This window comes from Neovison vison, chromosome 2 (assembly GCF_020171115.1).
Source record: "Neovison vison isolate M4711 chromosome 2, ASM_NN_V1, whole genome shotgun sequence".
Taxonomy (NCBI): domain Eukaryota; kingdom Metazoa; phylum Chordata; class Mammalia; order Carnivora; family Mustelidae; genus Neogale; species Neogale vison.
Genome location: NC_058092.1, coordinates 17276419 through 17300711, shown reverse-complemented (window position 1 = coordinate 17300711; position 24293 = coordinate 17276419). Strand labels below are relative to the sequence as shown.

General features: G+C 50.7%; 1 protein-coding gene across 1 annotated transcript in view; it reads left to right on the top strand.

Annotated features, from left to right (window-relative positions):
• The first annotated feature begins 767 nt into the window (after window positions 1-767).
• ASAP3 (ArfGAP with SH3 domain, ankyrin repeat and PH domain 3) overlaps window positions 768-24293 on the top strand; it is a 46683-nt gene continuing 23157 nt past the window's right edge. Inside the window, 1 exon segment of the mRNA XM_044237418.1 lies at window positions 768-984. Within this exon segment, the coding sequence (XP_044093353.1) occupies window positions 856-984 (129 nt within the window). The 5' untranslated portion in view covers window positions 768-855.

Sequence of the window (24293 nt, the reverse complement as noted above, 5' to 3'; positions counted from 1 at the left end):
GGAACGAATCCATAACAGAAGACACAGGGCGCAGGCAGGAGGGACGCGGAGGTGGGCGCCCGCGCAGCGGGAGGGTAGCAAACTTGGGAGGCCCAGGAGAGGGCCGAAAGGGGGCGTGGCCGTGGAGGGCCCGAGAGGGAGAAGTGGCAGAGAAGCTCGCAGGCAGGCCGGGGCGGCGCAGTCGGGACCGAGCTCTCTGGGGCTGGGCGGGCTGGGAACCCGGCAGGGGAGCCCGGCGTTGGGCCGAGGGCGGGGCGGGGAGTCCCGGGCAAAGCTCTCAGGGCCTGGGAGGCCTGGGGGCGGAGCGGAGGAGCCCGGTGAGGTCTCGAGCTCCGGGGCTCCGAGTCCCCGTGGCCGGGTGGGGCAGTGATGCAGGGGCGGAGCTCTGAAGGGATGGGCGGCCTGGGGACGGGGCCGAGGAGCCCGGTGAGGGGCGGAGCTCCCGGGTTCGGAGGCTTGGTGGCCCGGCGGAGGAGCCCGATAGGGAGCCGGGGGCGGGGCAGTCAGTCAGGGGCGGAGCTCTCAGGCTGGGAGGTCTGGGGGTGGGGCTGTGGAGCTCGGCGAGGGGCCTGGGCCCGGCAGTCCAGCCTAAGAGGGGGGTGGGCGGGGGGAGGCTGGAAGGCCGGGGGCGGGGCCTAAAGGCCGGCGGGGTGGGGAAGCTCTAGGCTCCCCGGACGCGAGGGATCGCGGCTGTGCAGGGCGAGGGCAGTCGAGGGCGGGGCGGCGCGGAGGGGGCGGGGCGTGCGGAGGCCCCGACGGCGCTCGCGGTGGGCTGTGAGGCCAGCCCAGTTCCGTGCAGCGAGCGCCCCCCGCGCCCCGCTCCGTCAGTCCCGGCGCCCCCGCCCCGCGCCCGCCATGCCCGAGCAGCTCAGCGTCGCCGAGTTCCTGGCCGTCACCGCGGAGGACCTCAGCTCCCCGGCCGGGGCCAATGCCTTTGCCGCCAAGATGCCCCGGTGCCGGGGGGCGGCACTGGCGCGGGAGGAGGTGAGGGGGCCGAGGCGGGAGGGGTCGGGGGTCCCGGCAGGGCCTCGCTTTGACCTTCACGGGCGTGACCGTGATGGCTTTTACCGCGCCCCAGAAACCTGACCCCTCTCTAGATCTTTGAGAACCGAGTGCATCTCAAACATCGGCGACCTCACTGTCGAGTCCGGAGGGGGACTCCGAGGGACTTTTTGTGCGGCGGTGGGGGGGATGGGGGCTTGAGGTCATCTCGATGACAGGCTTTACAGGTCGGGGTCATAACCCCAGTGCTCGTGTTGATCTGCCCCGTCGCATGCATGTTTGTTCAGCGCCTCACTGCATCTCTTTGGGTTTTCTTCGGAGCCCCACGAGTTTGCTCCCCAAGTCACTCCCCTCCTGGAAAACAGGCCTTTTGCCTCAGTCTGAACTTAACTTCTCCGCAGCTTCAGGGAGGCCCCCTCCCCCTGGCTGCGGGTTCTGAGATTTGGCCGGCGCTTGTGGAATGAATGCGAATGAGAAGGCGCCAGGAGCCGGGGTTCACCTTGGCCAGGCTCTTGGCAAGTTTGTAGTCTCCCCTCCCCTCCCCTTTTCCCTTTGTCTTTCCCAGCAACGCGTCCCAGGCCTTTTCTTTCGCCCTTGCAGGCTGCCCCACCCCATTCCCGTCTGCACTGGAGTTCATTCTTACCCCCCACCCAAACGGACCTGCTGCACGCGGCGGGGGGGGGGGGGGGGCTCCTCTGCCCGGACTGTTCTAGGGCAAACACCCTGCGGCTTAGGGTCAAGGGAGGATAATGGGGTTGTGCACCTCCCTTTCAGAGGATGCCCCGAATTGGGTGGCATTTTTTACTTCAGCAGGAGCTCTCATCTCCAGCCTTCACCATGAGAGTCTTGAGCGCCCACTGTGTGGCAAATAAAAAGCTCAATAGTTCGGAAGACCCTGGGCCAGTGTCTTGAGGAGTATCTCCTTCTCCCCCTCTCCCTGGCAGGCTGAACCCCCATTCCAGAGTCTGTGCATCTCTCTGTAGGGGTGTTAGAGGAGTGTGGGAAGAGCATTGACTTTGCGAGAGGCAGAGCTGTGTTCAAATTCTGGCCTTGCAGTCTGCCAGCTGTGTGAGCTTGGGTGTATGACCTGAGCTGTTTGAGCCTCACATTTGGGATCTATAAAATGGGATAATAATGTTTACCTCACAGGGCTATGGTATTATATGAGTCAGTGTGAGTAAAGCATGCATCTTTATAAATGGAATGATTATCAGGTTGATTGATGGACCTTTTTAGACAGTGACCGGTTCTCTTTTGTTTGTCCTCATTTCTCTCACAGAGACTAGCCTAGTACGTTGCACATAGTAGGGTTACAGGCTTTCATTAAAATAAGAAGCAGCCGTGGCACCTGAATGGCTTAGCGGGTTAAAGCTTCTGCCTTCAGCTCAGGTCATGATCTCAGGGTCCTGGGATCGAGCCCCGCATCAGGCTCTCTGCTCAGCGGCTTCCTCCTCTCTCCCTCTCTGTCTGCCTCTCTGCCTACTTGTGATCTCTGTCTGTCAAATAAATAAATAAAATCTTTAAAAAAAAAAAAGAAGAAGAAGAAGAAGAAGCAGCAGCAGCAGCCAATGACCTTTCAGCCTCTTTCCTCAGGCAGAACCAGTAACTTGAAGTCCCCGCACTATGAATGTGGATTCTGTGTTTCTGGGAGGTTCACGGGGCAACAGTCGTCCTGATGGGAGAGTGCTGCCAGAGGTTCACCTTCATGGCTTCACATTCCTTGACCTGGAAGAGTTCAGTGCCACTGGCATCGTTAGGGCTTTCACAGTTCACCCTCCTCTCTGGGTTGTTCATTAAAATGTTAAATCAGATCAGGAGCCGGAGAAGGGACTGTACTATGAACCTTTCTCCAGGGACAGAAATGCCCATTTATCCTGTGCATCTGGCCTTGCCTAGGTTGGTGTGTGTTAGTACTTGTGTGTGCTGGGGAATGAGCGCGGGTGGGAGGGAGTATGGGTGGGGGGCGCCCCTTGGAACGCGTCTGGAGGCTGTCGTAGACTCCGGTCAGGACTCAGCTTTGCCCCAGTTCAGGCCAGACAAAAATCCAGCCTCGTTTGCCTTTAGGACTTTGGTTTGGTCCGTGTGACGGTTTGTTTTCACAGCAGAAAGCCTGTGGCACCCAAACACAGCTTTCCTCTTCAGTGTTTTAGTGTCCGAATAGTTAGCTTCTGACCTTTGGATTGGACTTTCCTGAGGTTTCCTGTTTGATTTTGCATTCATGTTTATATTTACATGCAGTTTGATGCAGGCATCCACCCACTCCCCTTCCCCCCAGCTTCCCCCCCCCCCGCCCCCGCTCCACCGTACCCCCATTCTGGGCATGTCTAACCCACCCCCTGGCTTGAGGTTCCATTTGGCTGAATTAAAATGCAACAGGTTCTTAAAGCACACCTTCCAGTCCCCTATGGCTTCCCCGGGAGTTATAGAGACACTGTCTGGGACTTGCAGGACTCTTTAGGTCCTCTAGGAAGGACCCTTGGCAGGCCACTGAACTGGAATGTCAGCATTGAGCAGCCATTTAAGATAGAGGTCACCTAGGAACTCTCATCTAAGTTGTGAAACTGATGTCCAGAAAGAACAAGAGACTTGTCCGAGCTCCTTCCTCCGGGTAGTAGAAGAATTGACATTGCCACCCAAATATTCTAATCCCTGGTCCTATTCTGTTTCCTTCCAAAGTCCAAATGCCTGTTTTCCCTACGTAACTTCTCTGAACCTTAATTATTCTACCCTTAAAATGGGTCTAATAATCCTTCCTTGCTTTCCTCTCTAGGTTGTTAAAGCTTTGTTTGTTTGTTTTTTTAAGATTTTTATTTATGTATTTGACCGAGAGAGACACAGTGAGAGAGAGAACACGGGGTGGGTGGGGGGGAGGGAGAAGCAGGCGTCCTGCTGAACAGGGCGCCTAATGCGGGGCTCGATCCCAGGACCCTGGATCATGACCTGAGCTGAAGGCAGACGCTTAACGACTGAGCTACCCAGGCATCCTAAAGTTTTTTGTTTTTAATTGTGAAACACTGTACAAATGTGAGGGAATATTAAGACAAATAAATCATTCTGTCAACCACCTCTTTCCTGTTCTGGGCCCCTTTACAGTCATCATCTTACTAGTCATCACAAGAACACAGGTGAAAATGGACCCAAGAAGGTTAAGGCAGTCACCTAGTTGACTGCCTTAGTCACCACTATCACATAGTGGCTGTGTCTGACTCTAAGTATATTCTTTATCCAGTTCTCCATGCCATCTCTGGGCCAGGCACCAAGGACATAGAGATGCTACTCTGGTTTGATGGCTGGTTGGGAGATGTGCCTGCCTTAGGGAGACGAATAGGAATCCCAGGAGTCTGTCCTGAGTGCCTAGAAAGAAGTACAGAAGGAGGGGCACCTGGGTGGCTCAGCAGGTTAAGCCACTGCCTTTGGCTCAGGTCATGAACTCGGAGTCCTGGGATTGAGCCCCGCATCGGGCTCTCTGCTCAGCAGGGAGCCTGCTTCTTCCTCTCTCTCTGCCTGCCTCTCTGCCTGCTTGTGATCTCTCTCAATAAATCTCTCTCAAATAAATAAATAAAATCTTAAAAAAAAAAAAAAAGAAGTACAGGAGGATGCCATAAGAGGTCAGTGGGGTCGGGGGGAGAGAACAGTGAGGATTGGTGCAGTCATTGAGAGCTTCCTGGAAGAGGTGACTTCCAGATGGGTCTTGCGAAATGGAGGAACTCCTTCATTCAGTGGAGAGGGTACGTGAGTGAATTTGGAGATGCGGGAAGAGAGCATATACAAGGACCAAGTAAACTATTTTGACCGGTGCTAGGAATTCATGCAGTATTGTGTATCTCAAACTACTACTGAGTGTGTATCTCCTGCTAAGGTATTAGATAAAAGCAGTCTTCCACAAAGAGGAGATCTTCGAAGGCTTGCTTCTCATATATTTATTTGAAGGTCAATGAAGTTTTAATTGCACAAAGGACATGATAATTTTTTATTAAGTTTTAAATTTTAATTCCTAGATAGTTAACATGTAGTGGTATAAGGACATAATCATTTATAATTAAAACATATAAAGACATAACAGAAAAGGCAGAATTCACCTCTGATCATGCTTCACAATCCTTATACTCTCCCTGGAGGTATTTGCTGTGGAAATGTGTGTGTTTCCCAACATATGACCTCAAAGAAAATACATTATCGCAAGGGGGTGGTAATTAGGAGGAATGCTTACCTCGATTAGTATCATGTTCTATATCACATAGTTGACGTTTTATTGGAGTCAGATTTGTCTTGTCCTTTGTGACTTTGCTTTTTTTTTAATCTTGTTTTAGAAGGAACTTTGTTGCTAATACTCTTGTGACTTCTATATTCTGCTCTATTGTGTCTTTATTTGTTTTACAAAAAATAATAAAAATTATGTAATCTTTGAGGTTGTTTGCAAGAAACATAAGCCCTCTCGAGCTGCTGATGTTGAAGGGAAACTTGTTTTAGGGAATTAGAGGTGCCTCAGGGGACTGAAGCGTGGTTAAGTAATAGTAGACCGCATCAGGGCCTCACTTGAGGCTGGGAAGTCATCAGAAACAAAGGGAACTGCTTCATCATTCTGGCTGCCCTGCCTCTGCTTCTTTCTGCACATCTGCTCACTTGTCATCACACAGGTCCCAGAAGGTATCACATAGTCTTCTGGGGAAGAAGGCGGCTTCAGCCCCATATCCCCGTGACCTCACGTGTCTGAAGGTAACCACGCTGGCCTTGTGTCCCACTTCCTGGTTCCTGGTGGAGAGGTTGATGGCCTGGCTCGGCTTCTGGATTGGTTCTAGAAAATGGGGTTTCCACCCCTGGTTTCACGTGGCTACAGAGACCTGTGCTGTGGGAGGGAACACTTCCCAGAGAAGAGGGGCAGAGCTTGGAAAGTCCCCACCCCTCCTATGCACAATCTAGGATCCAGGGAGAGGCACAGTTCTCATCCTGTTTTCTGCCTACTTGGCTATCCAGGTGTTAGGTGGACCCCAGTTTCAAAAGCTCAGGTTTAGTGGAATTAAAAAGATGGAGAGCTAGGGGTGTCTGGGTGGCTCAGTTGGTTGGGCCACCAGCTCTTGATCTCAGGTTGGATCTTGATCTCAGTGTTGTGAGTTCAGGCCGTGAGTTGGGATCTGTGTTGGGCGTGGAGCCTATTTAAAAAAAAAAAAGATGGAGAACTAGAGGGTGTAGCATGACTTGGAAGGCCATGACTGCCAATTTGTCACTTGGGCTTTTTGCTGGACACGGGGGACCAGTGAACCCAATCATGTTGTCCAAGGAATGGATGAAGCCAGTTCTGCTAAGGGACACAGCAGCCAGCATAAGGCCTTTGGGACTGCTTGGTGCCAGGGCCTGTGTTATGCACTGGGTGGACACATTGCTTATTAAAAGAAATAGAGGCCTTGCTCCATTGCGCTTTCAAATCTTCTGGGGAAGACGGCTAGTAAACAGATTAACAAAGTAGGTAATTGCATGTTGTGATGAATGGCATGAAGGCTCATCCTCCTGGTCAAGGCCTTCCTTGGAGCTTGGTCCTGGGCCCTCATTTCTTTGCGTGCTAGCCCCTCCCCGGGCAATCTCCTCCACACCCTCAGCTTCGGTCCTCTCTCATCTTTAAGCGACTCACTCACGCATTGGTATATCCAGCCCAGACCCTCATGTTCAACTGCTTGCTTGGCCATTTCACTTAGACATCTCAATGTGTCCAAAACCACACTTGTGACTTCCTACACAGGCTGGCCTTTCCAGGATCCCCTTATCCAGGAGTGGTACCTCCCTCTGTACTGTCACACCAGCCAGAAACCTTGTACCTCCACATGCATCCTGCATCATCAAGGGTCACCAGTTCTGTAAACATCTCCGCAGCCTACCCACTTCTCTACATCCCAACCCTGTCCAGACCACCATCGCCTCTCCCCTGGTGCTCCTAACTTGTTTCTCTGCTTTTATTCTAGCCCAGTTCTCCCTAATAGCACTGCATGTCTCTCCTTTGTGGCACACATCAGAGATATATTTTGTATTTATTTATATAATGATGTTATTAAAATCTGATTACTCACTAGATTTTGAGGTCCATGAGAATAGAATCTAATCTCACCACTGTACCCCTGGTATTTACCATAACACCATTGTGGGTGCTCAGAAAATATTGGTTGGATCATGAATAAATGAAAGAGGAAATCTAAAAAGGAGCATACTAGAGAATAGTGGTGTGAGGGTGTTCCAGATCGGGGGAACAGCTTAAGCAAAGGCCCTGAGGCAGTAAAGAACCTAAAGCATCTCTGAGACTGAAAGGAGGCCAGAGGGACAGCAGCATAGTGATGAGGTGTTGGAAGACCAAGACAGGGTGAGTTTGGGAAAGCAGGCAGGGGCTTGATCACATTCAAGCTTGTAGGCCCTGGCAGCAGGTTTGGATTTTATCTTTTTTGTAAGCAAGCAGCATGATCCAGTTACCGTTCGAGAAAGATTCTATCAGCTGCCTTGTGGAGATGAGATCAGAGGGAGCAGGAGAAAACCCAAGTATGCTGTTACAGCTGTTCATGGAAGAGAATGATGGAAGTGTGACTAGGGCCGTGATTGGTGGAGGAGAGAAGTGGACAGATTCTAGAAGTATTTTGTAAGTAGTAACTAACATCAAGACTTGTTGACGGAGTGCATGTAGGGGAGTGGTCAAGAAAGGCTCCCAGATTCCTAAGGAAGAATGCCATTTACCCTTTTCTAAGAAGGAGAAATCTGGGGGAGAGACAGGTTTGGGAGAGAGTCAGGAATCCTGTTTGTATGACCTTATAGGTCTTTGAGATACCCAAGTGGAGAGGTCAAGAAGGCGTTTGGGTATATGAGTTTATTTCAAATATATGAGTCTAGAGATGAAAGGAGGGAAGGAGAGTAGTCAGAGTTGAGATAGCGGGTTTTTGAACTTGTATCTGTGTAAGAATCACCTGCTGGCTTTCTCAGAGAGTCTAACTCAGTAGCTGTGTCATTCTGAGGCCTCTTATTGCAAGCGATAGAAACCAACCTGAGCTGCTTCACACAAAAAAGCAGTTCACGGAAAGGGAATATTCAGTAGGTCACACAGTTTCTGGGAAGCTGGAGAGCTGGGGTGAGGTGGCAGCCAGGATCTGAGCCAAAATCACTCCGCTGAGCCAGTTTGGCGAGGACGCCGCTAAATGCCATAGCTCGTTGCTGCCACTGTCCTTGGAGACAGGGCTCCTTCGTGGCTCTTGCCGACGGCAGGAGGACAGATCTTACCTCTCTGCTCCTGACTCGGAGTCTGCAGCGAGCGCCTGCTCCGCCGAGCCCAGCTCGCACCTGGACCCTAGCTGCAAGGGAGTCCGGAACAGCAAGAATTTGGACTTCACAGTTTTTGCCAGAGGCAAGCTCTGCCAGGACTTGCACTGCAAGTAGTTTCGTAGATGAAAGAAGGAGACTCACAAGCTGACCGGCGAAAAGTGGCAAGTGTCCCTGGCCGGTTTGCTGGCGGGCAGGAGGGTGTCTGAGAATCTGCATTTTGATCAGCGTCCCAGGAGATGCTCTTGCAGGCGGTCCATGGACCACACGGGCTTACATCGCATTAGCTGGTGTTTAAAGCTGAAGGAATGGATGAGATCCCCCAGGGAGAGGAAGGAAGAGGGCCCTGGGTCCAAGCTCTGGGGAGCTCCAGGGCCAAGAAGTTGGGAAGGAAAAGAGTAGTTAATGAAGGAGATTGAGAAGGAGCTGCCAGTGGGGAAGGAGGAAACTCAAGAGGGTGCAGAGCCCCAGAAAACTGGAGAGGAATGTTCCGAGGAGGGAGCCATGCTCAGCTCAGTCAGATGCTGCCTAGATGTCCAGAGGCAAAATAAGAAAATGGCAGACACAACGCCTGAGCATGGTAACATAGAAGTCGATGAACAGGTTAGGAGCCAGGCCAGTGCTGGCTTCCCCTCTGTACTGGCCTGGACTGATTCAGGGCATGGGCTGATGAGAAGTTCTCTGGAGATGGGGAGCTGAGATGGGATGATGGCTGGGGACCCGCGCCAAGAGGGTTTTCCAGGATGGGCTTAGAACATAGTCCCCCCTGAACCCATCCTCTTCCCGTACCTACCTCCGGACAAGGGCAGAGGGTCTTCCCGGAGTGTCTGCCTTAGGCTCAGTCTCCCCCTCTCTCTAAAAATTTCAGTCTTCAGTGTTCACTTCCTTGCCTCATGTTCAGCTGTTTTGGGCCACTGAGGTGACACAAGCAGGTCTGAGGACAGGAACTGGAATTGCAGGGCATGGCAAAAGGAAGATGCTTTCCCTGAAGGCCGTTTGGTAGTCTAGTCCTTAGACAGATGTTGTTGCTAGAAGATCTTTTTCTTTTCTTTTCTTTTCTTTTTTTTTCAAGATTTTTATTTATTTGAGAGAGAGAGGGAGTGAGCAGGGGGAGGACAGAGGGAGAGGGAATCTCAAGCAGACTCCCCACTGAGCATGGAACCCAATGCGAGGCTTGATCTCCGGACCCTGAGATCATGCCCTGAGCTGAAACCAAGAGCCAGATGCTCAACCAACTGAACCACCTAGGCACACTGCTAGAAGATTCTTTCAGTGGGCCTAGTGCTTGGGTCCAGAGCACATGAGGCACTGAGGTCTGTGGAGGAATAGTGAGTTCCCCAGGTGCTGGGGCAGAGCCCTGGGAACCCTCTGTCCTGGGAACATTGTAGGGACTGGGCCTCACTGGGGTCAGAGTGGGCCTCACTGTGGAGCGTACTGGAGGCTGACCTGGGAACAGCTGCTAAAGGTTCTCCAACTCAGATGGCTTTGACCTTGACTGAGCTTTTAAGAACTTCAGTTGCCATGGGCTCTACCTGGACCCACTTTATGAGAATCTCCCAGGGGTGAAGCCTGGTCAAGAAGGAGTTCAGAAGTTCCCCAGGCGACTAATGAGCAGTGGGGGTGAAGATGATTCTGGTAAGCCCTGGCATGCCCTGTAAGGTTGGGAAGGTAGGTTCTGATGGCATGGAGACCATCGGACAAGGCCCTGTCTGGAAAGGAGAAGGACTTAGGCCCATGGAAAGCTGATCGACAACCCACAGCATACAGGGATAAGGCTGAGCTCTATGCAGAGAGTCCGGGGACTGACGTCAGACAAACCTGGGTTTGAATTCCCTTTGGCTGTGTGACCTCAGGCAGATGACTTCACCTTTCCGAATCTCAGTTTCCCCATCTGTAAATCACAGCCAATGATAACACTGTCACGGGGTTGTTCAAGGGGATCACAGATAAAGCACTGGCATATCCCTGGCACATGGCAGATGCTTAACTTTTTAAAAAAATATTTTATTTATTTATTTGACAGAGAGAGAGAGAGATCACAAGTAGGCAGAGAGAGAGGGGGAAGCAGTCTCCCCACTGAGCAGAGAGCCCGATGTAGAGCTCGATCCCAGGACCCTGAGCTCATGACCTGAGCTAAAGGCAGAGGCTTAACTCACGGAGCCACCCAGGTGCCCTGATACTTAACTTTTTTAGAAGTCCCTTTTACTAAAAGCACAATTACCCCCTGTACATAGGATAGCTAAAGAGATCAGGAGCCACACAGGGAAAATGAGATCATTGCAACAGGGCTTATGAGTGAGCGCTAAAATTGTCTGGGACGTCCTAGCACCAGAGCCAAAAGAGGACTCTTGTGTCCCCTCCGGGTGTCCAGGAGTGAAGAGCCCAGCCCAGTCCTGGACAAGGCAGGTTCTTCCCTCAGCTCTGCCCTTTGCTGCCTCTCAACCGTTCATTTCTTCAGCAAACGTTTACTGAGACTGACTGCACGTCCCCTCCCCTGGGTTGCTTTTAGGAGGATTTCTTAAAATTGGGATAAAATTCACCATTTTAACCATTTTAAAGCATGCTGGTCAGTGGTCCTTATTCACGGTGCTGTACAAACACCACCTCTTACTCCAGAACATCTCCTCACCCCCCAAAAAAAATACCGTGTTCCTTAGAGTCACTCCCCGCTACCCCTCCCTGAGTCCCTAGCCACTCTCTGTCCCTCTGGATTGGCCTGTTCTGAATATTTCATATCCGTGGAATCCTCCAATATGTAGCCTTTTGGGTCTGGCTTCTTCTCGTTAGTGTCATGTTCTCATGGTTCTCCCATGTCATCTGGGTTGCTTTAAAAGCAGTAAAAATAGGAACGGCAAACACAGCAGGCAGTGCTGTGCGCACTTCCTGAATCCAATCCCTGTAATCCCCATAAGGAGGCGAAGGCACAGAGAGATGAGCAGCTCAGTAAACAGGATTGCCAGAAAACGTCCAGGATTCCCATGTGATATCTGGGATATACTTATCCTAAAAAATTAATTCATTGATGATCTGAAATTCTAATGTAACTGCATGTCCTGTGTTTATGTTTGCAAAATCTGGCAACTCTACTAGCATAAGTGGCAAAGCCAGGGTTTGGACTTGGCAGTTCAAAGCCCTTGGGAGGGCCTGACCTTTCACCCCATGGGTCATGCCTGACATGATTTAGCAGGTCTTAAGTGAGGCTCTGGTACGCTCACTTTTTGAAGTGCTCCAGGTGATTCCCCTGGCAGCCTGGGAGTGTGGGGCCGAGTTCGCTGGGCAGGAGAGCTAGGCTGCTACCCTCCCTGTATGCAGGGCGCTGGGCTATAGGCTGAAAGGCCTGACTGCATTCAGTCCTATGAGGTAGATGCTGTTATTATCCCATTTGACAGATGGAGAAATGGAGGCACTGAGAAACTAAGTCAACCTGCTCCAGGTCACGTCATTGACCGTGATTTACAGATGGGGAAACTGAGATTCGGAAAGGTGAAGTCATCTGCCTGAGGTCACACAGCCAAACGGAATTCAAGACTATTGGAAAGAGAATTTGGACCTCAGAACAGTGTGATGTGAAAGCTGGAGTCCTGACCTCCTGCTGCTTTTTCTGTGTTCCCATAGGGCCTTGCCAACATTCATCCATTCATTCACAAATGTTTGTGGCTACTCCCGTAGCCCTGTGCTGGGGGCTGTGAATGCAAAGCCAAATGAGACAGTCTTCAGCCCCAGAGGGAAGTCAGACATGTGGTACGTAAGGGCCATGAAGGCCCGGATAAAAGACATAAAGGCAGGAGGAATGGGTTCTGGAGGAGTAAGTTCTGTTGAGGCAGGGAGGGAGTAACCTAAGCAGAGTCTGGGAAGACTAAGCGTCTAGGGCGGAATGGGGGAGGGCCTGTCCAGGCAGCGGGGTGAGCGTGAGCAAAGGCTTGGTGGCTGGCAACAGCCTGGCGTGTTGAGGAAATTGCAGAGCTGGGTAGGACTGACATTTATGGGATCCGTGATGGATATCCCGTTGGGTGCAGGGAAGGGACTCATCCAGGCCAATAAGGGAGCCAGAGAATGGGAGGCGGGGGGCTCTTGGCTCCTCTATTCAGGGAGGGCAGGCCAGGCTGTCTGCAGAGCTGGGTGGAATTCAGGGCTTGGGGCCAGGATTCAGCTGGGAATCCAAGGCGATCGGTCCGGCAGAGTTCTCTCTCTCTTAGCTCATCACTGCCTAGCAGTCTCCCGAGAAAAATCCCAGCCAGGAAACTTGGGGTTTACAGAGGGCTCAGCTTACGTTGAGGGTGCGGCTCCCTTCCTGCAACCCTTCTTCCTCCCCGCTTCCCACCACCCTGCAAGGGGCAGCTGGCGAGGCCTAGCAGCTTCCCTGGCCGGGGAGACAGATGCAGGGGCCCAACCGAGGGGGCCCCCGGCCAGTCACGGGCTCCAGCCGCGCAGGAAGGAAAACAGCGAGAGGCTGAGGGACCCTGAAATAATAAATGTCAGAGCTGGCAGGAGCCTTCCGATCCCGCCCAGCCCCTTCGTTCCAGACTCCAGATGGGAGCCGAGGAGTCAGTCTGGGAGGGAAGGAGACTGCTCGAGGTCACAGCAGGGGTGGGGGTAGAGCTGGGCCCCTGGTCCTGGCTCCCAGGCTCTGCGGTTTAGCTAGGACAGAGGCTACAGGCAGGCAAGGAGAGAGGAACTGGAAAGAGCCCTGCCCTGCTCCCTGGCACCTCCTTCTGACTCCCCCAGCCTGGACTCTTGGGTTCTGGGGGGTGGGGGCTTTGCCCACCCAGATGAAAACCAGTTGGAGATGTGTTCTCGCTGGTGCCTGAGGTTCGAGCAGCCTTGTGGGATATGATTAACAGGACTCGGGGTCCCAGAGCATCCCCTAGAAGGGGAATTAGCTCTCATGTCCCTCAACTCTAAGGTGTACAGATGAGAAAACTGAGGCACAGAAGGGCAGCACGTGCTCAGGGAGACCCAGAGGGGCTAGTGGCTGAGGCAGGCCTAAAATTCAGTCCCTTTCCCCTCCCTCAGAATGTCACTGCATTACCTCTCAAGCTGCCTGACATCCACCATTAGAAAAAATACGGTCTCATTTAATGTTCACAGTCGTGCTGACAGAGCTAACAGGCTCGGCCAGGTGGGATCTCGCTCATGGTTTGCTATAGCATGATAATGCGAGAAGGCTCTGGAAACTACGGGCTCTACCCTTCCTAGAGCTGCCTGTGGCACCTGAGCCAGTTGCCTCATCTATCCCAGCCTCAGTTTCCTCATCTGTAAAATGGGAAGGATAAGAACTACCTCGCAGGGCCACTGGGAAGAACAAATGAGGGAAGCATCAAGTGTCTGGCCCAAAGTGGTCCCTCAGTGGGAAGGGGGGATGGTTGGATTCACGTTAGTAAGTAGACTCATTCTGGGACTTTGGAGTCTGAGTCCTTCCTGTCGTGTGTGATCGGCTTTGGGTCGGGCCAGGCTGTGTTCCCCTTCACCCTGTCAAGCCTGGTGGATGCGTCTGCGCCCCTTTTTCCCTCTTGGACATGGGTCTGCAGCCAAGCCCTGGAGCTGATCTTTCTACCATCGGAATTTACCACGTCACTGCTCTCTTGTCCAGAGCCCTGTGGGTGCCCCCCGTCAGCTGTGGGGTAAAACCTAAGGGTTTGGTTAAAAGAGCCTGACACCCTGGGTCTAAGTCTAAGTTCCACCACCTACCAGTTGTATGAGCCTGGGCAAATGCCAAAACTTCCCTGGGCCTCAGTTTCCTCATCTGTAAAACCTCCTGGGGTCACTGACAGGATTCCATGAAATGGGACAAAGCATGTCACCTGGGGTAGAGTGCAACTCTTGACCCTGGTTGTGTGAGTTTGAGCCCCATGTTGGGGGTAGAGATGACTTAATAAATAAAAGTGAAAAAAAAAAAAAAGTATGTCACATGCTCGCTGCACAGCCTGGCATACAATAGTGCTAGAAGCATCTGCTCAGCTCTCACTGTGACCCTGGTCTCCCAGGGGGTCATTCTGGGCCCTTTTGGTCCTGAGGCCTCATGTTTGCTGCCCCGCCCCTGGCGACGCGCTGCTCCAGAAAGCTCCTGGCTGGTCCCCAGATGTGGGAAGCGTTCTTACTTAGGGACTCTGCCAGGCACCTCTCCTCTCTTAAAGTCGTCTTCCACTGTCTCACTTTGCTCCACTAATGTCTCCTTGTTTTTCAGGGCCCTGAAGAAGCATCACTTCATCTCAGCGTGGGGTGGGTACCTCTTTGTCTGTGTCCCCACACAGGCTTCTCTCCTGCTCTGTGCTCCCCAAGGAGCTATCTGAGACCGTGCCCTATCTCCCACACTGGGCACCGTGAGGGCAGGGCCCAAGCAGACATCCCTCTCTCCCCAGCATCCATGCAGGGGCTTAGGGACAGCTAGTATGTGTGATGCTCAGTATGTGTGAATGAGCTCCTACTCTGTGCTGGTGATTGGCTAGAGACCTTACCCTAGCTCCTCCCTCTGTCTCATGGGGTGGAAAGGGGCAGGTTTGCAAATCTGAACTTCCCCAGCACACACATCCCTGAGGGTGTGGAGTTGAGCTCGCATTGCCCTGGAGATGGGATGCTGGAAATACTTCTCAGTCCCACCCTTTCCCTTCCTTGCTGGCCACCCACGAAGGGCCCAGTGGGGTTCCCTGCCTGGCTCTGGATCTGGTGGTTAGACAGGTGGACGAGAAAAAGCAAACTTTAGAGCCTCACATGAGCAGGACAGCTCACGTTTGTATGGGCTACAAACTTCCCCAGTCTAACAGGATTTAATTCTCAATGGGGGGGTGACTGGAGCATCGGTGACTGTCGTTCCCGTTTTGCAGGTAGAGAGCCAATGGCTGAGAGACCCTTGCTCAGGGTCTCCGAGCTAGTGAGAAATTGGGTCTAGAATAGACCTGCCTCCACATCCTGTGCTCTTTCCACCACGTGCCCTTTTATAATCAGGCCGCAGAGCATGGAACCTGCCTCTAGCCAGCAGGTCAGCCTTTACCCCTTCCTGCCTGATCCCTTGCCTTCCATTGGCCCTGCGCCCTAGGCCCCTCCCTCAGGCCAGCTTCTCCAAACCCACTCTTCCGTCCCGTTCCCCTTGTGGAAAGCTTTGTCCAGACAGCTATCCACTGAAAAGAATCAGTTCGAACGTACTAAGGTGTCAAGGGCTCGTTGCAGTAACTTAGTGCAGTGGTTCCCTACCTTTCTGAATATATGAATCCCTGGATGGGGCGCCTGGGTGGCTCAGTCAGTTGAACGTCCAACTCTTTTTTTTTTTTTTTTAAAGATTTTATTTATTTATTTATTTGTTTATTTATTTTTTAAGATTTTATTTATTTATTTGACAGAGAGAAATCACAAGTAGACGGAGAGGCAGGCAGAGAGAGAGAGAGAGGGAAGCAGGCTCCCTGCTGAGCAGAGAGCCCGATGCGGGACTCGATCCCAGGACCCTGAGATCAGGACCTGAGCCGAAGGCAGCGGCTTAACCCACTGAGCCACCCAGGCGCCCTAAGATTTTATTTATTTATTTATTTGAGAGAAAGACAGTGAGAGAGAACATGAGCGAGGAGAAGGTCAGAGGGAGAAGCAGACTCCCCATGGAGCTGGGAGCCCGATCCCGGGACTCCAGGATCATGACCTGAGCCGAAGGCAGTCGTCCAACCAACTGAGCCACCCAGGTGCCCCTGAACGTCCAACTCTTGATCCGAACTCGGGTCTTGACCTCAGGGTTGTGAGTTCGGGCCCCGTACTGGGCTCCACACCAAAAATGAAGGAAGGGAGGGAGAGGGGGAGGGGGGAAAGAAGGAAGGGCCCCTGGTCTTCTTATATTAACTCTGTACTGTAGAAATTTTCAAACATACCCAGAAGTAAACTAACCCAACTATTATTATTTCCTCAATCTTATTTTTCATCGACGAGCCCTCACTTTTTCCTGAATTTGTAGAGATTCTGGAATGGTCACAGGGACAGAACAAAATGATGCACAACCCCCATTTGCACGTGACCCAGTCCTGCCCTGACCACACCTCCACCTGCTTCCCTGACTCTCATCTTACTTTGAAGCAAATGCCAAAGTTTTGCTTAAATTCCAAAAAAAGTTCTAGAAAGCAAAGGAAGGTCCGTGCATCGCCTTTTGTCGGTGTGTGTTTTGCACCTCTTAAACGATTTCTCCTCCGTTGTTTTTGGTTTCGTTTTTTTTGCAATCCCCTTGTTAAGGAGATTGGTGGCTTTTTCTGTAGTTTCACACGGTCTGTGCTCACTGTTGCGTTCCCCAGGCGTGGCTGCACGAGTTTCTCCATCTGCATTTCCCATACATTAGTAGTTGGATGTAGAAATGAGAAGCCCTGGGGATTTTTTGTGTGGGGTTGGTTTTTTGTTTTTGTTATTGCATTTTATATATCACTTCATTAAATTTTTTTTTAAAAATCACTCTTTTTAGTTATTTATCTATTTATTTATTTATTTGACAGAGAGAGAGAGAGAGAGAGACAATGAGAGGGAACACAAGGCTGGGGAGAGAAAGAGGGAGAAGCAGGCTTCCGGCCGAGCAGGGAGCCCGATGTGGGATTCAATCCCAGGACTCTGGGATTATCACCTGAGCTGAAGGCAGAGGCTTTAACCCACTGAGCCCCCCAGGCGCCCCTCATTAAATGTTTTTTTCTAAGATATTTATTTATTTATTGGACAGACAGAGATCACAAGTAGGCAGAGAAGACAGACAGAGAGGAGGAAGCAGGCTCCCTGCTGAGCAGAGAGTCCAATGAGGGGCTCGATCCCAGGACCCTGGGATCGTGACCTGAGCCGAAGGCAGAGACTTTAACCCACTGAGCCAGTCAGACACCCCTCATTAAATGTTTTAAGTGTAACTTGGCTTGCTCTTTAGAATGCAGTATTTTAACTTTCACATTTAATATGTAGTTTATATAATTTAATCTTCTTTGTGGATATGAAAGCTCAAAGGAGCCGGGATTCTGCCCCCTCACAGAGGGACCTCTTTTTAATGTCAGTTTCATTGACCTTCCCATGAAGTCATACTTTTAGCATTGCTTGAGAAATTTGGAAAAGGACAAAAAGTTACCATGAATTCAAGAATGCTTATTTATTTATTTGAGAAAGAGAGAGAGAAAGAATGAGAGAGAAAGCATAAGCAGGGAGAGGAAGAAGCAGGCTCCCCGAAGAGCAGGGGGCCTGACATGGGGCTCAGTCCCAGGACCCCAGGATCATGACCTGAGCCCAAGGCAGACGCTTAACTGACCAAGCCACCCAGACGCCCCCCACCACCCATGAATTCAAGAATGCTTTTAAAGACTTTTGTGTCTTATTGATCATAACAGCTGTGTACAGATTTGGAATGTGGTCATGCTAACCTGGGAGACTTTTTAAAATTGGTCTTTGGTGCTTCCTGTAGGTGCAGCTTGGTGGGGCCCAGGTAGGAACTGTGTGGACGTCCAGGGTCTGGGGTCCACAGACTAGAAATGAACTAGAAATGGCATCTCCCAGTTTGGGTCCATGCATCTCTGCTACTTTGTGGCTGTGTGAGTTCAGGCAACTCCCTTCACCTCTCTGAGCCTCACTGACTCTTTGGCCAGATGGGAACAAAAGCAGCAACTGCCTTGTTGGGATACTGTCCGTCTTACAGGATGGATGTGAAGCTGCTTTAGGAACTGTAAAGTCCTGTAAAAGTGTTGGTTTATGTTCTTTCCTCAGTTTGTATTTCCTGTGAGACTTGGGGCAGGAAGCTCATCCGACCCTTTGCTCTACAGTCTGTAGGATGAGGAGGTAATGTTAGATTATCGCTACTGCTCTGTGATTTAGTCCTTTGGGAGATAACATCATGGTCCAAAGCAAAGATGGAAAATGTTTTCATCTCCTGTGCCAACTCTGGTTTAATTGGTAGAAGCTACCTGAAGAGTAGTCCTAGCAGAATGATGAGCCAAATCCATGGTCAATGGGAAAAATCCTGAAATGGATTAAGGAGTGCCTCTGTGCCGTATTTGGTAGTCCAAAGGAATGAATGTCTAATGGTGAAATTTAATCAGCAGCTCCCAAGGCCTTAGCTTTTGCTGCTCTGCTCCCTCCGCTGAGTCGCCATGGTTACCACAGCTGGCACTGGGAAATCACAGGAATGAAGAATGGGTCCTATTGATGAATCTTAACCCAAGAGGGGGGCATGCAAAAGCCCCTTCCAAGCAGGCCAGCTGGGCATGGCCCTAGTGCTGCCATCTATATAGCCTTTGCCTGCAGAGAACACAAATCAGAGCCAGAGCACAGTGTATGTGTGTGGGGGGAGGTATGAAGGGGGAGCACGCCGGGGGAGGGAGGGGCATAAAGGGCAGTGCTACCAGCGGGAATTCAGGCTTTGTCTAGGGCCAGACAGGCACGGCTGCCCAAAGGACTCCAGCTAGTTTTCCAAGTTTAGGCACGTCTCCCTGCCTCTGCCTGATGCCTGCCCAGGCTCCCGTGTGGAGCCATTAACTCTAAGCTTTGAGAGAACTCTGAATGGCCATCACTACTAAATCCACTTCCAGTTTGAATGGTACTCTACTACCTGAAGGCCTTGAATACTTCCAAGTGCTGGGGAGCTCACTCTCTCAAAGGGTTGCTTACTCTTCCTTAGGAACGTCTTCTGAGCTGAAATTTGTTTCTGTCTCCTTAAATTCTACCTCTCAGGCCTGGAAATCCTCCTCTGGTCCAATTTGCACACTCTACGTTCTCTTCAGTAGGCTAGCCTGTGGAGTATTTGTCGTTGGGCACCGCTGTCAACCCTGTTGTTCTGGCACAGGTCTCTACCTGCCCTGTCCCTGTTTGAAGGATGGGGAGGGGATGGTAGAGGCGCTTGAGTTGGGGTTCAGATTCAGAGGCAGAGCCAGTCCCCAGATCAAAGAAGCCATGTCCCTGAACGTCTGGGGGGCAGCTTGGTGGGAGGGACAGACCATCAGCCCTGGATGTGGCCAGACCTGGGTTTCAAGGACAGCTCTGCCACTCTTTGGCATTTATGTGACCTGACCGTCCCTGGACACGCTCCTTCCCCCAGCAGCTTCATCTATAAAATGCCAGTGGTGATGCCTATGTCAGAGGGTGGCTGGAAGGGTGACAAGAAACGTGCCTGGCACAGCCCAGGCATTCTCATGTACCATCTTGTCTGCCCCGTGGCGGAGTTTCTGTGTGACTGTCCAGTGGCCCCTCGGGACCTGTCATTCACGGGTCGTGCTGAGCTGGATCATTGCAGGTTGGGGAGAGGATCTTTAATCAGCTCCAGGAAGGTTGAGAAATTCCTAACCCAATTCAGCTTAATTTTGGAATAGGTAACATTACCAGCTCTCAAATAATAAGCACTTTAAGCACTAAGCACTTTACCTGGGTGAAGTCATTTCGTCTCCCCAACAACCCTTTGTAGTGGAAACAGTTGTCATCCTCATTTCAGGAATGGGAACGTTGAGGCACAGAGAAGTCACACAGCGAGTGCCTAAATGGAGCTGAATTCGAAACCAGGTAGTTTGGGGCCAGTTCCATACGTTCGGCTGTGATGATTTATTGCGTCTCAAGGGTAGAATTAGGGAGCGATTTCCAAACTTTAGCATGCGTCAGAGTCACCTGGAGGACTTGTTAGACCAAATTGCTGGGCCCCGCCCCTGGATTTCCTGATTCAGCTGAAGCCCTGCATTTCTGACAAGGTCCCAGGTGACGCTGTTGCTGCTGGTTCAGAGACCCCACTTGGAGGATTAGGTAGACCCACCTGCATCCAGAGACTGATTTGTTTTTGTTTTTGTTTTTGTTTTTTCTAATCTGTCCAGCCTCAGACCTGGGGAATGAGGACTGATCTCCTGCAGAGGCAGGAAGCAAACCACAGTCAGATTCATACTCATGTTTTCCAGATGCCCCAAGCCTTGGCACGTGCTGCCAGGTCTGCGATCTCTTGTAAGCTTCACCAGGAACTCTGTAGGTTAAGTGGAGAATGGATTTTCTCCCTGCATGGTAGTGTTTTTCTCCTATTTTAAGCAAGAGGAGATTTGGAAAACCGCTGTGTCAGTGTTCCCCAGGGAGGTCGTTTCGAGTAGACGGGGGCTAGAATCTCAGCTTGTGACTCCTCTCTCGTCCTACAGTAGCATCATCACAGGAGTTCTAGAAACTGTGGGGCCTTTCCCCAGATACCTTTCCATCCCCACACTATGACCAGGATTTTCTCCTTAAAACTATATTTCTTTAGCTTAAGTCTTTGCTGCGTTGTATCATAGAGTATGGATAGATGTTATCAGTCATTTATACCCCGGTATGAATGGTGTTCAGATTTTTTTCTTGAGAAAAGGGTGATGAGAGAGGGGGGGTACCTTGGTGGCTCAGTCATTAAGCATCTGCCTTTGGCTTGGATCATAATCCCAGGGTCCTGGGATCAAGCCCCGCATTGGGCTCCCTGCTTGGCTGGGAGCCTGCTTCTCCCTCTGCCACTCCCCCTGCTTGTGTTCCCTCTCTCGCTGTGTCTCTGTCAAATAAATAAATAAAATCTTTAAAAAAAAAAAAAAAAGGAGACGAATTTCTCAACTTTCCTGGAGCTGATTAGAATTCTCCCCTTTTGTGCCCACGTCGGGCACTTCCATGTTTGTATGTCTGGGAGCCTCTTGAAGGAAGGGGCTAAAACAGGGCACCAGCAGATCCTTGCTGGAATGAATGAATGAATGCATGAATGAACATACGGACTATGTTCCTCTCCTTTCCCCTTCTTCCCCGAGCCCTCCCTCCTCTAGCGATCCTACCATTATACGGAGCGCTCCGCACACCACCTCACAGTGCATTCTTTGTCCCTTTCCTGCCTGTCCTGTCTCCATAGTCAAGAATCACATCTTGCGGCTTTCCCTGTTTCTTTTAAGCAGATGCGATTCTGCTTCCCCTGGGCTCCCGGGTGCCTTGTCCACCTTCCATTACTAGCTCTAATCACATTGAAGGGATCTATTTGCTCGGCTCTTTCTCCCCTTAGATACTGATTTCCCTGGAGAGATGAGACTGTGGCTTTTACACAGGGTGCAAATGCAGAGCAGGCACTGGGTAACTAAGATGAATGAATGAATGAATGAATGAATGACTCTGAACTTTGGTAGGAGCACGAATGGTATCTTGCCAGGAAGCCATTTCCTGATGTATGTCTGACAAGGGCATCGAGTGATAGTTTGTTGGTCTTTTCTTTTTCCTCAAAGATTTTGTTTATTTATCTATTTGACAGCGGGAGATACAGTGAGAGAAGCAACACAGCAGAGGGAGTGGGAGAGGGAAAAGCAGGCTCCCTGGACGTGGGGCTCGATCCCAGGACCCTGAGATCATGACCCGAGCTGAAGGCAGACGCCTAATGGCTTGAGCCACCCAGGTGCCCCAGTTTGTTGGTCTTTAGGTGACTTGCCTGCCTGGACCAGCTAGAGCTCCTAGCTTCAGTCCCAAGTAACAGTATGCCCAGCATAACGTGGCTCATAGAAGACAGACATGTATTTCTCTTCCGTATGAAAGAAGTCTGCAGGTGAGTGGTCCAGGGCTGACGGGGTGGCTCCCCAGTTACTGGGGACAAGGCCACTACTTTGTCTTCCACCATCTGTAGCACATGACTTCTGCCTTATGGTTCCAAGATGGCTGCCTGAGCTCTAGCCATCACACATGCATCCTCACCAGAACGGTATGACAGAGGGTTACCCCTCCCTTTCTTCCTTTTCCTTCTTCCTTCCTTCCTTTCTTTCTTTTTTAATTTTTTTTTTTAAAGAGAGAGAGTTCTGGTGGAATGGAGGGGCAGAGGGAGAGGGAGAGAGAGAATCTCAAGCAGGCTCCATGGTCAGCATTAAACCTTACATGGGACTTGATCTCAAGATCCTGAGATCATGACCTGAGCAGAAATCAAGAGTTGGATACTTAAAAGACTGAGCCACCCAGACACTCCTCCCCTTTTTTCAGAAATAAATAAATAAATAAATAAATAAATAAAAACTTTATTTTTTAGAACACTTTTAGGGACACCTCGGTGGCTCAGTTGTTTGAGTGTCTGCCTTCAGCTCAGGTCACAATCATGGGGTCCTGGGTTCGAGTCCCACGTCAGGCTCCCTGCTCAGCAGGAATCCTGCTTCTCCCTCTGCCTGCTTCTCCCTCTGCTTGTGCTCTCTCTCTGACAAATAAATAAATAAAATCTTAAAAAAAAAAAAAAAGGAAAGGAAGTACAGAGTTCTCATATATCTCCTACTCCACAGACAACCTCCCTCACTGTCACTGGCCCACACCAGAGTGGTACCTTTGGTAGAATCCGTGAACCGACACGAACACGTCATTGTCACCCTAGATCCGTAGTTAAGTTAGGTTCACTCTTGGTGGTGTATGTTCTTTGAGTTTTGACCGGTGCCTAGTGACGTGTGTCCACTCTCAGCATCGGGCAGGATAGTGTGACGGCTTGATAAACCCTTTGTGCGCCACCTGTTTATCCCGCCCTCCGCTGGTGACCCCTGATCTTTTCATCGTGTCCATTCTTTAGCCTCTTCCAGAATGTCATATAATTGGAATCAGACACTATGCTGCCTTTTCAGCTGGGTTTCTTTCACACAGTAATATCCACATTTTGTGAAAGATTTTATTTTTAAGTAACCTCTCCACCCAAAGTGGGGCTCAGACCCACAACCCCAAGATCAGGAGTCACATGCTCTGCTGACTGAGCCAGCCCGGTGCCCCCCCTCCTTGAAATACACACTTAAGTTTCCTTCATGTATTTTGTGACTTGATATCTCACTTCTTTTTAGTGCTTAGTAATATTCCCTTGTCTTCCAAGTTTTAGCAGTTAGGAATAAAGCTGCTATAAACATCCATGGGCGTGTTTTTACGTGGGAACAGGTTGTCAGTTCTTTTGGGTAAATACCGAGGAGTGCAGTTGCTGGATCAGATGGTAAGAGTATGTGTAGTTTTGTAACAAGCTGCCAAGCTGTCTAGCGAAGCACCCGTACCGTTTTCCTTTCCCGCTAGCAGTGTCTGAGAGTGCTTGTTACTCCACGGCCTCATCAGCATTTGGTGTTGTCAGTGTTTTGGATTTTGGCCATTTTAAGAGATGGGTAGTCCCTTCCTTTTAAGAATACTTCTGGAAGCTAACAAGTAAAATATCCATTATATGACATAGGTCAGCACGTAGTCCTAGACTACATTCAGCTGCAAGGTAAGCTGGGAAGTGTAGCCTGTATTGGGGTGACCGAGTTGCCATCTGAAAAGTCAGCATTCTTTTTTTTTTTTTTTAAAGATTTTATTTATTTGACAGAGAGATCACAAGTAGGCAGAGGCAGGCAGAGAGAGAGAGGGGGAAGCAGGCTCCCCACTGAGCATCCCAGGGGCTCGATCCCAGGACCCTGAGATCATGACCTGAGCCGGAGACAGAAGCTTAACCCACTGAGCCACCCTGGTGCCCCAGAAGTCAGCATTCTTAACTGCTAAGGAAGAAGAGAGAATGGACACCGAGGGCCAACCAGCAGGTTGGCTGTGCCTCTGAGAGCAGCTTAAGCATGAAGGGGAATTTGTTGGGTGCATTCAAGGATGTTTCATGAAGACCCAAGGACAGGAAGTGTGGAGAAGCCTCTCGGGGTGCAGGATCTGGAGATTTGCCAGAAATTAGAGCAGCCTTCTCTGGTTTTCTGGGGGCAGCATGGGTCTCCTTTGCTTCTTTGTATACATCTGCTTTGTTCTTTTATCTTTGCCCATGGTGGGAAAGATGTCCCAGCTTGAGTACTTCAGATCAATTAGCCAACTTCCCAGAGCCCCATTCCAAGTTCCTTGGAGAGAGAAGCTATTTGGGCCGGCCTGGATCAGGTATCACCCTGGTCCCATCTACTCTGGCTACAACAAACAAACAAGGTAATAAAGGACCCCCTTCGAGAGGGGAGGAGGGCAGTTTTCCGGGAACAGGTATTGTGAGGTGTGGAGACCCCCCCCAAAAGTATCTACAGCAGGGACACAGACTCCTCAGATCCATGTCCGGGGACTTTACAAAATGTTCATTTAGGTAAACAACTAGTGGG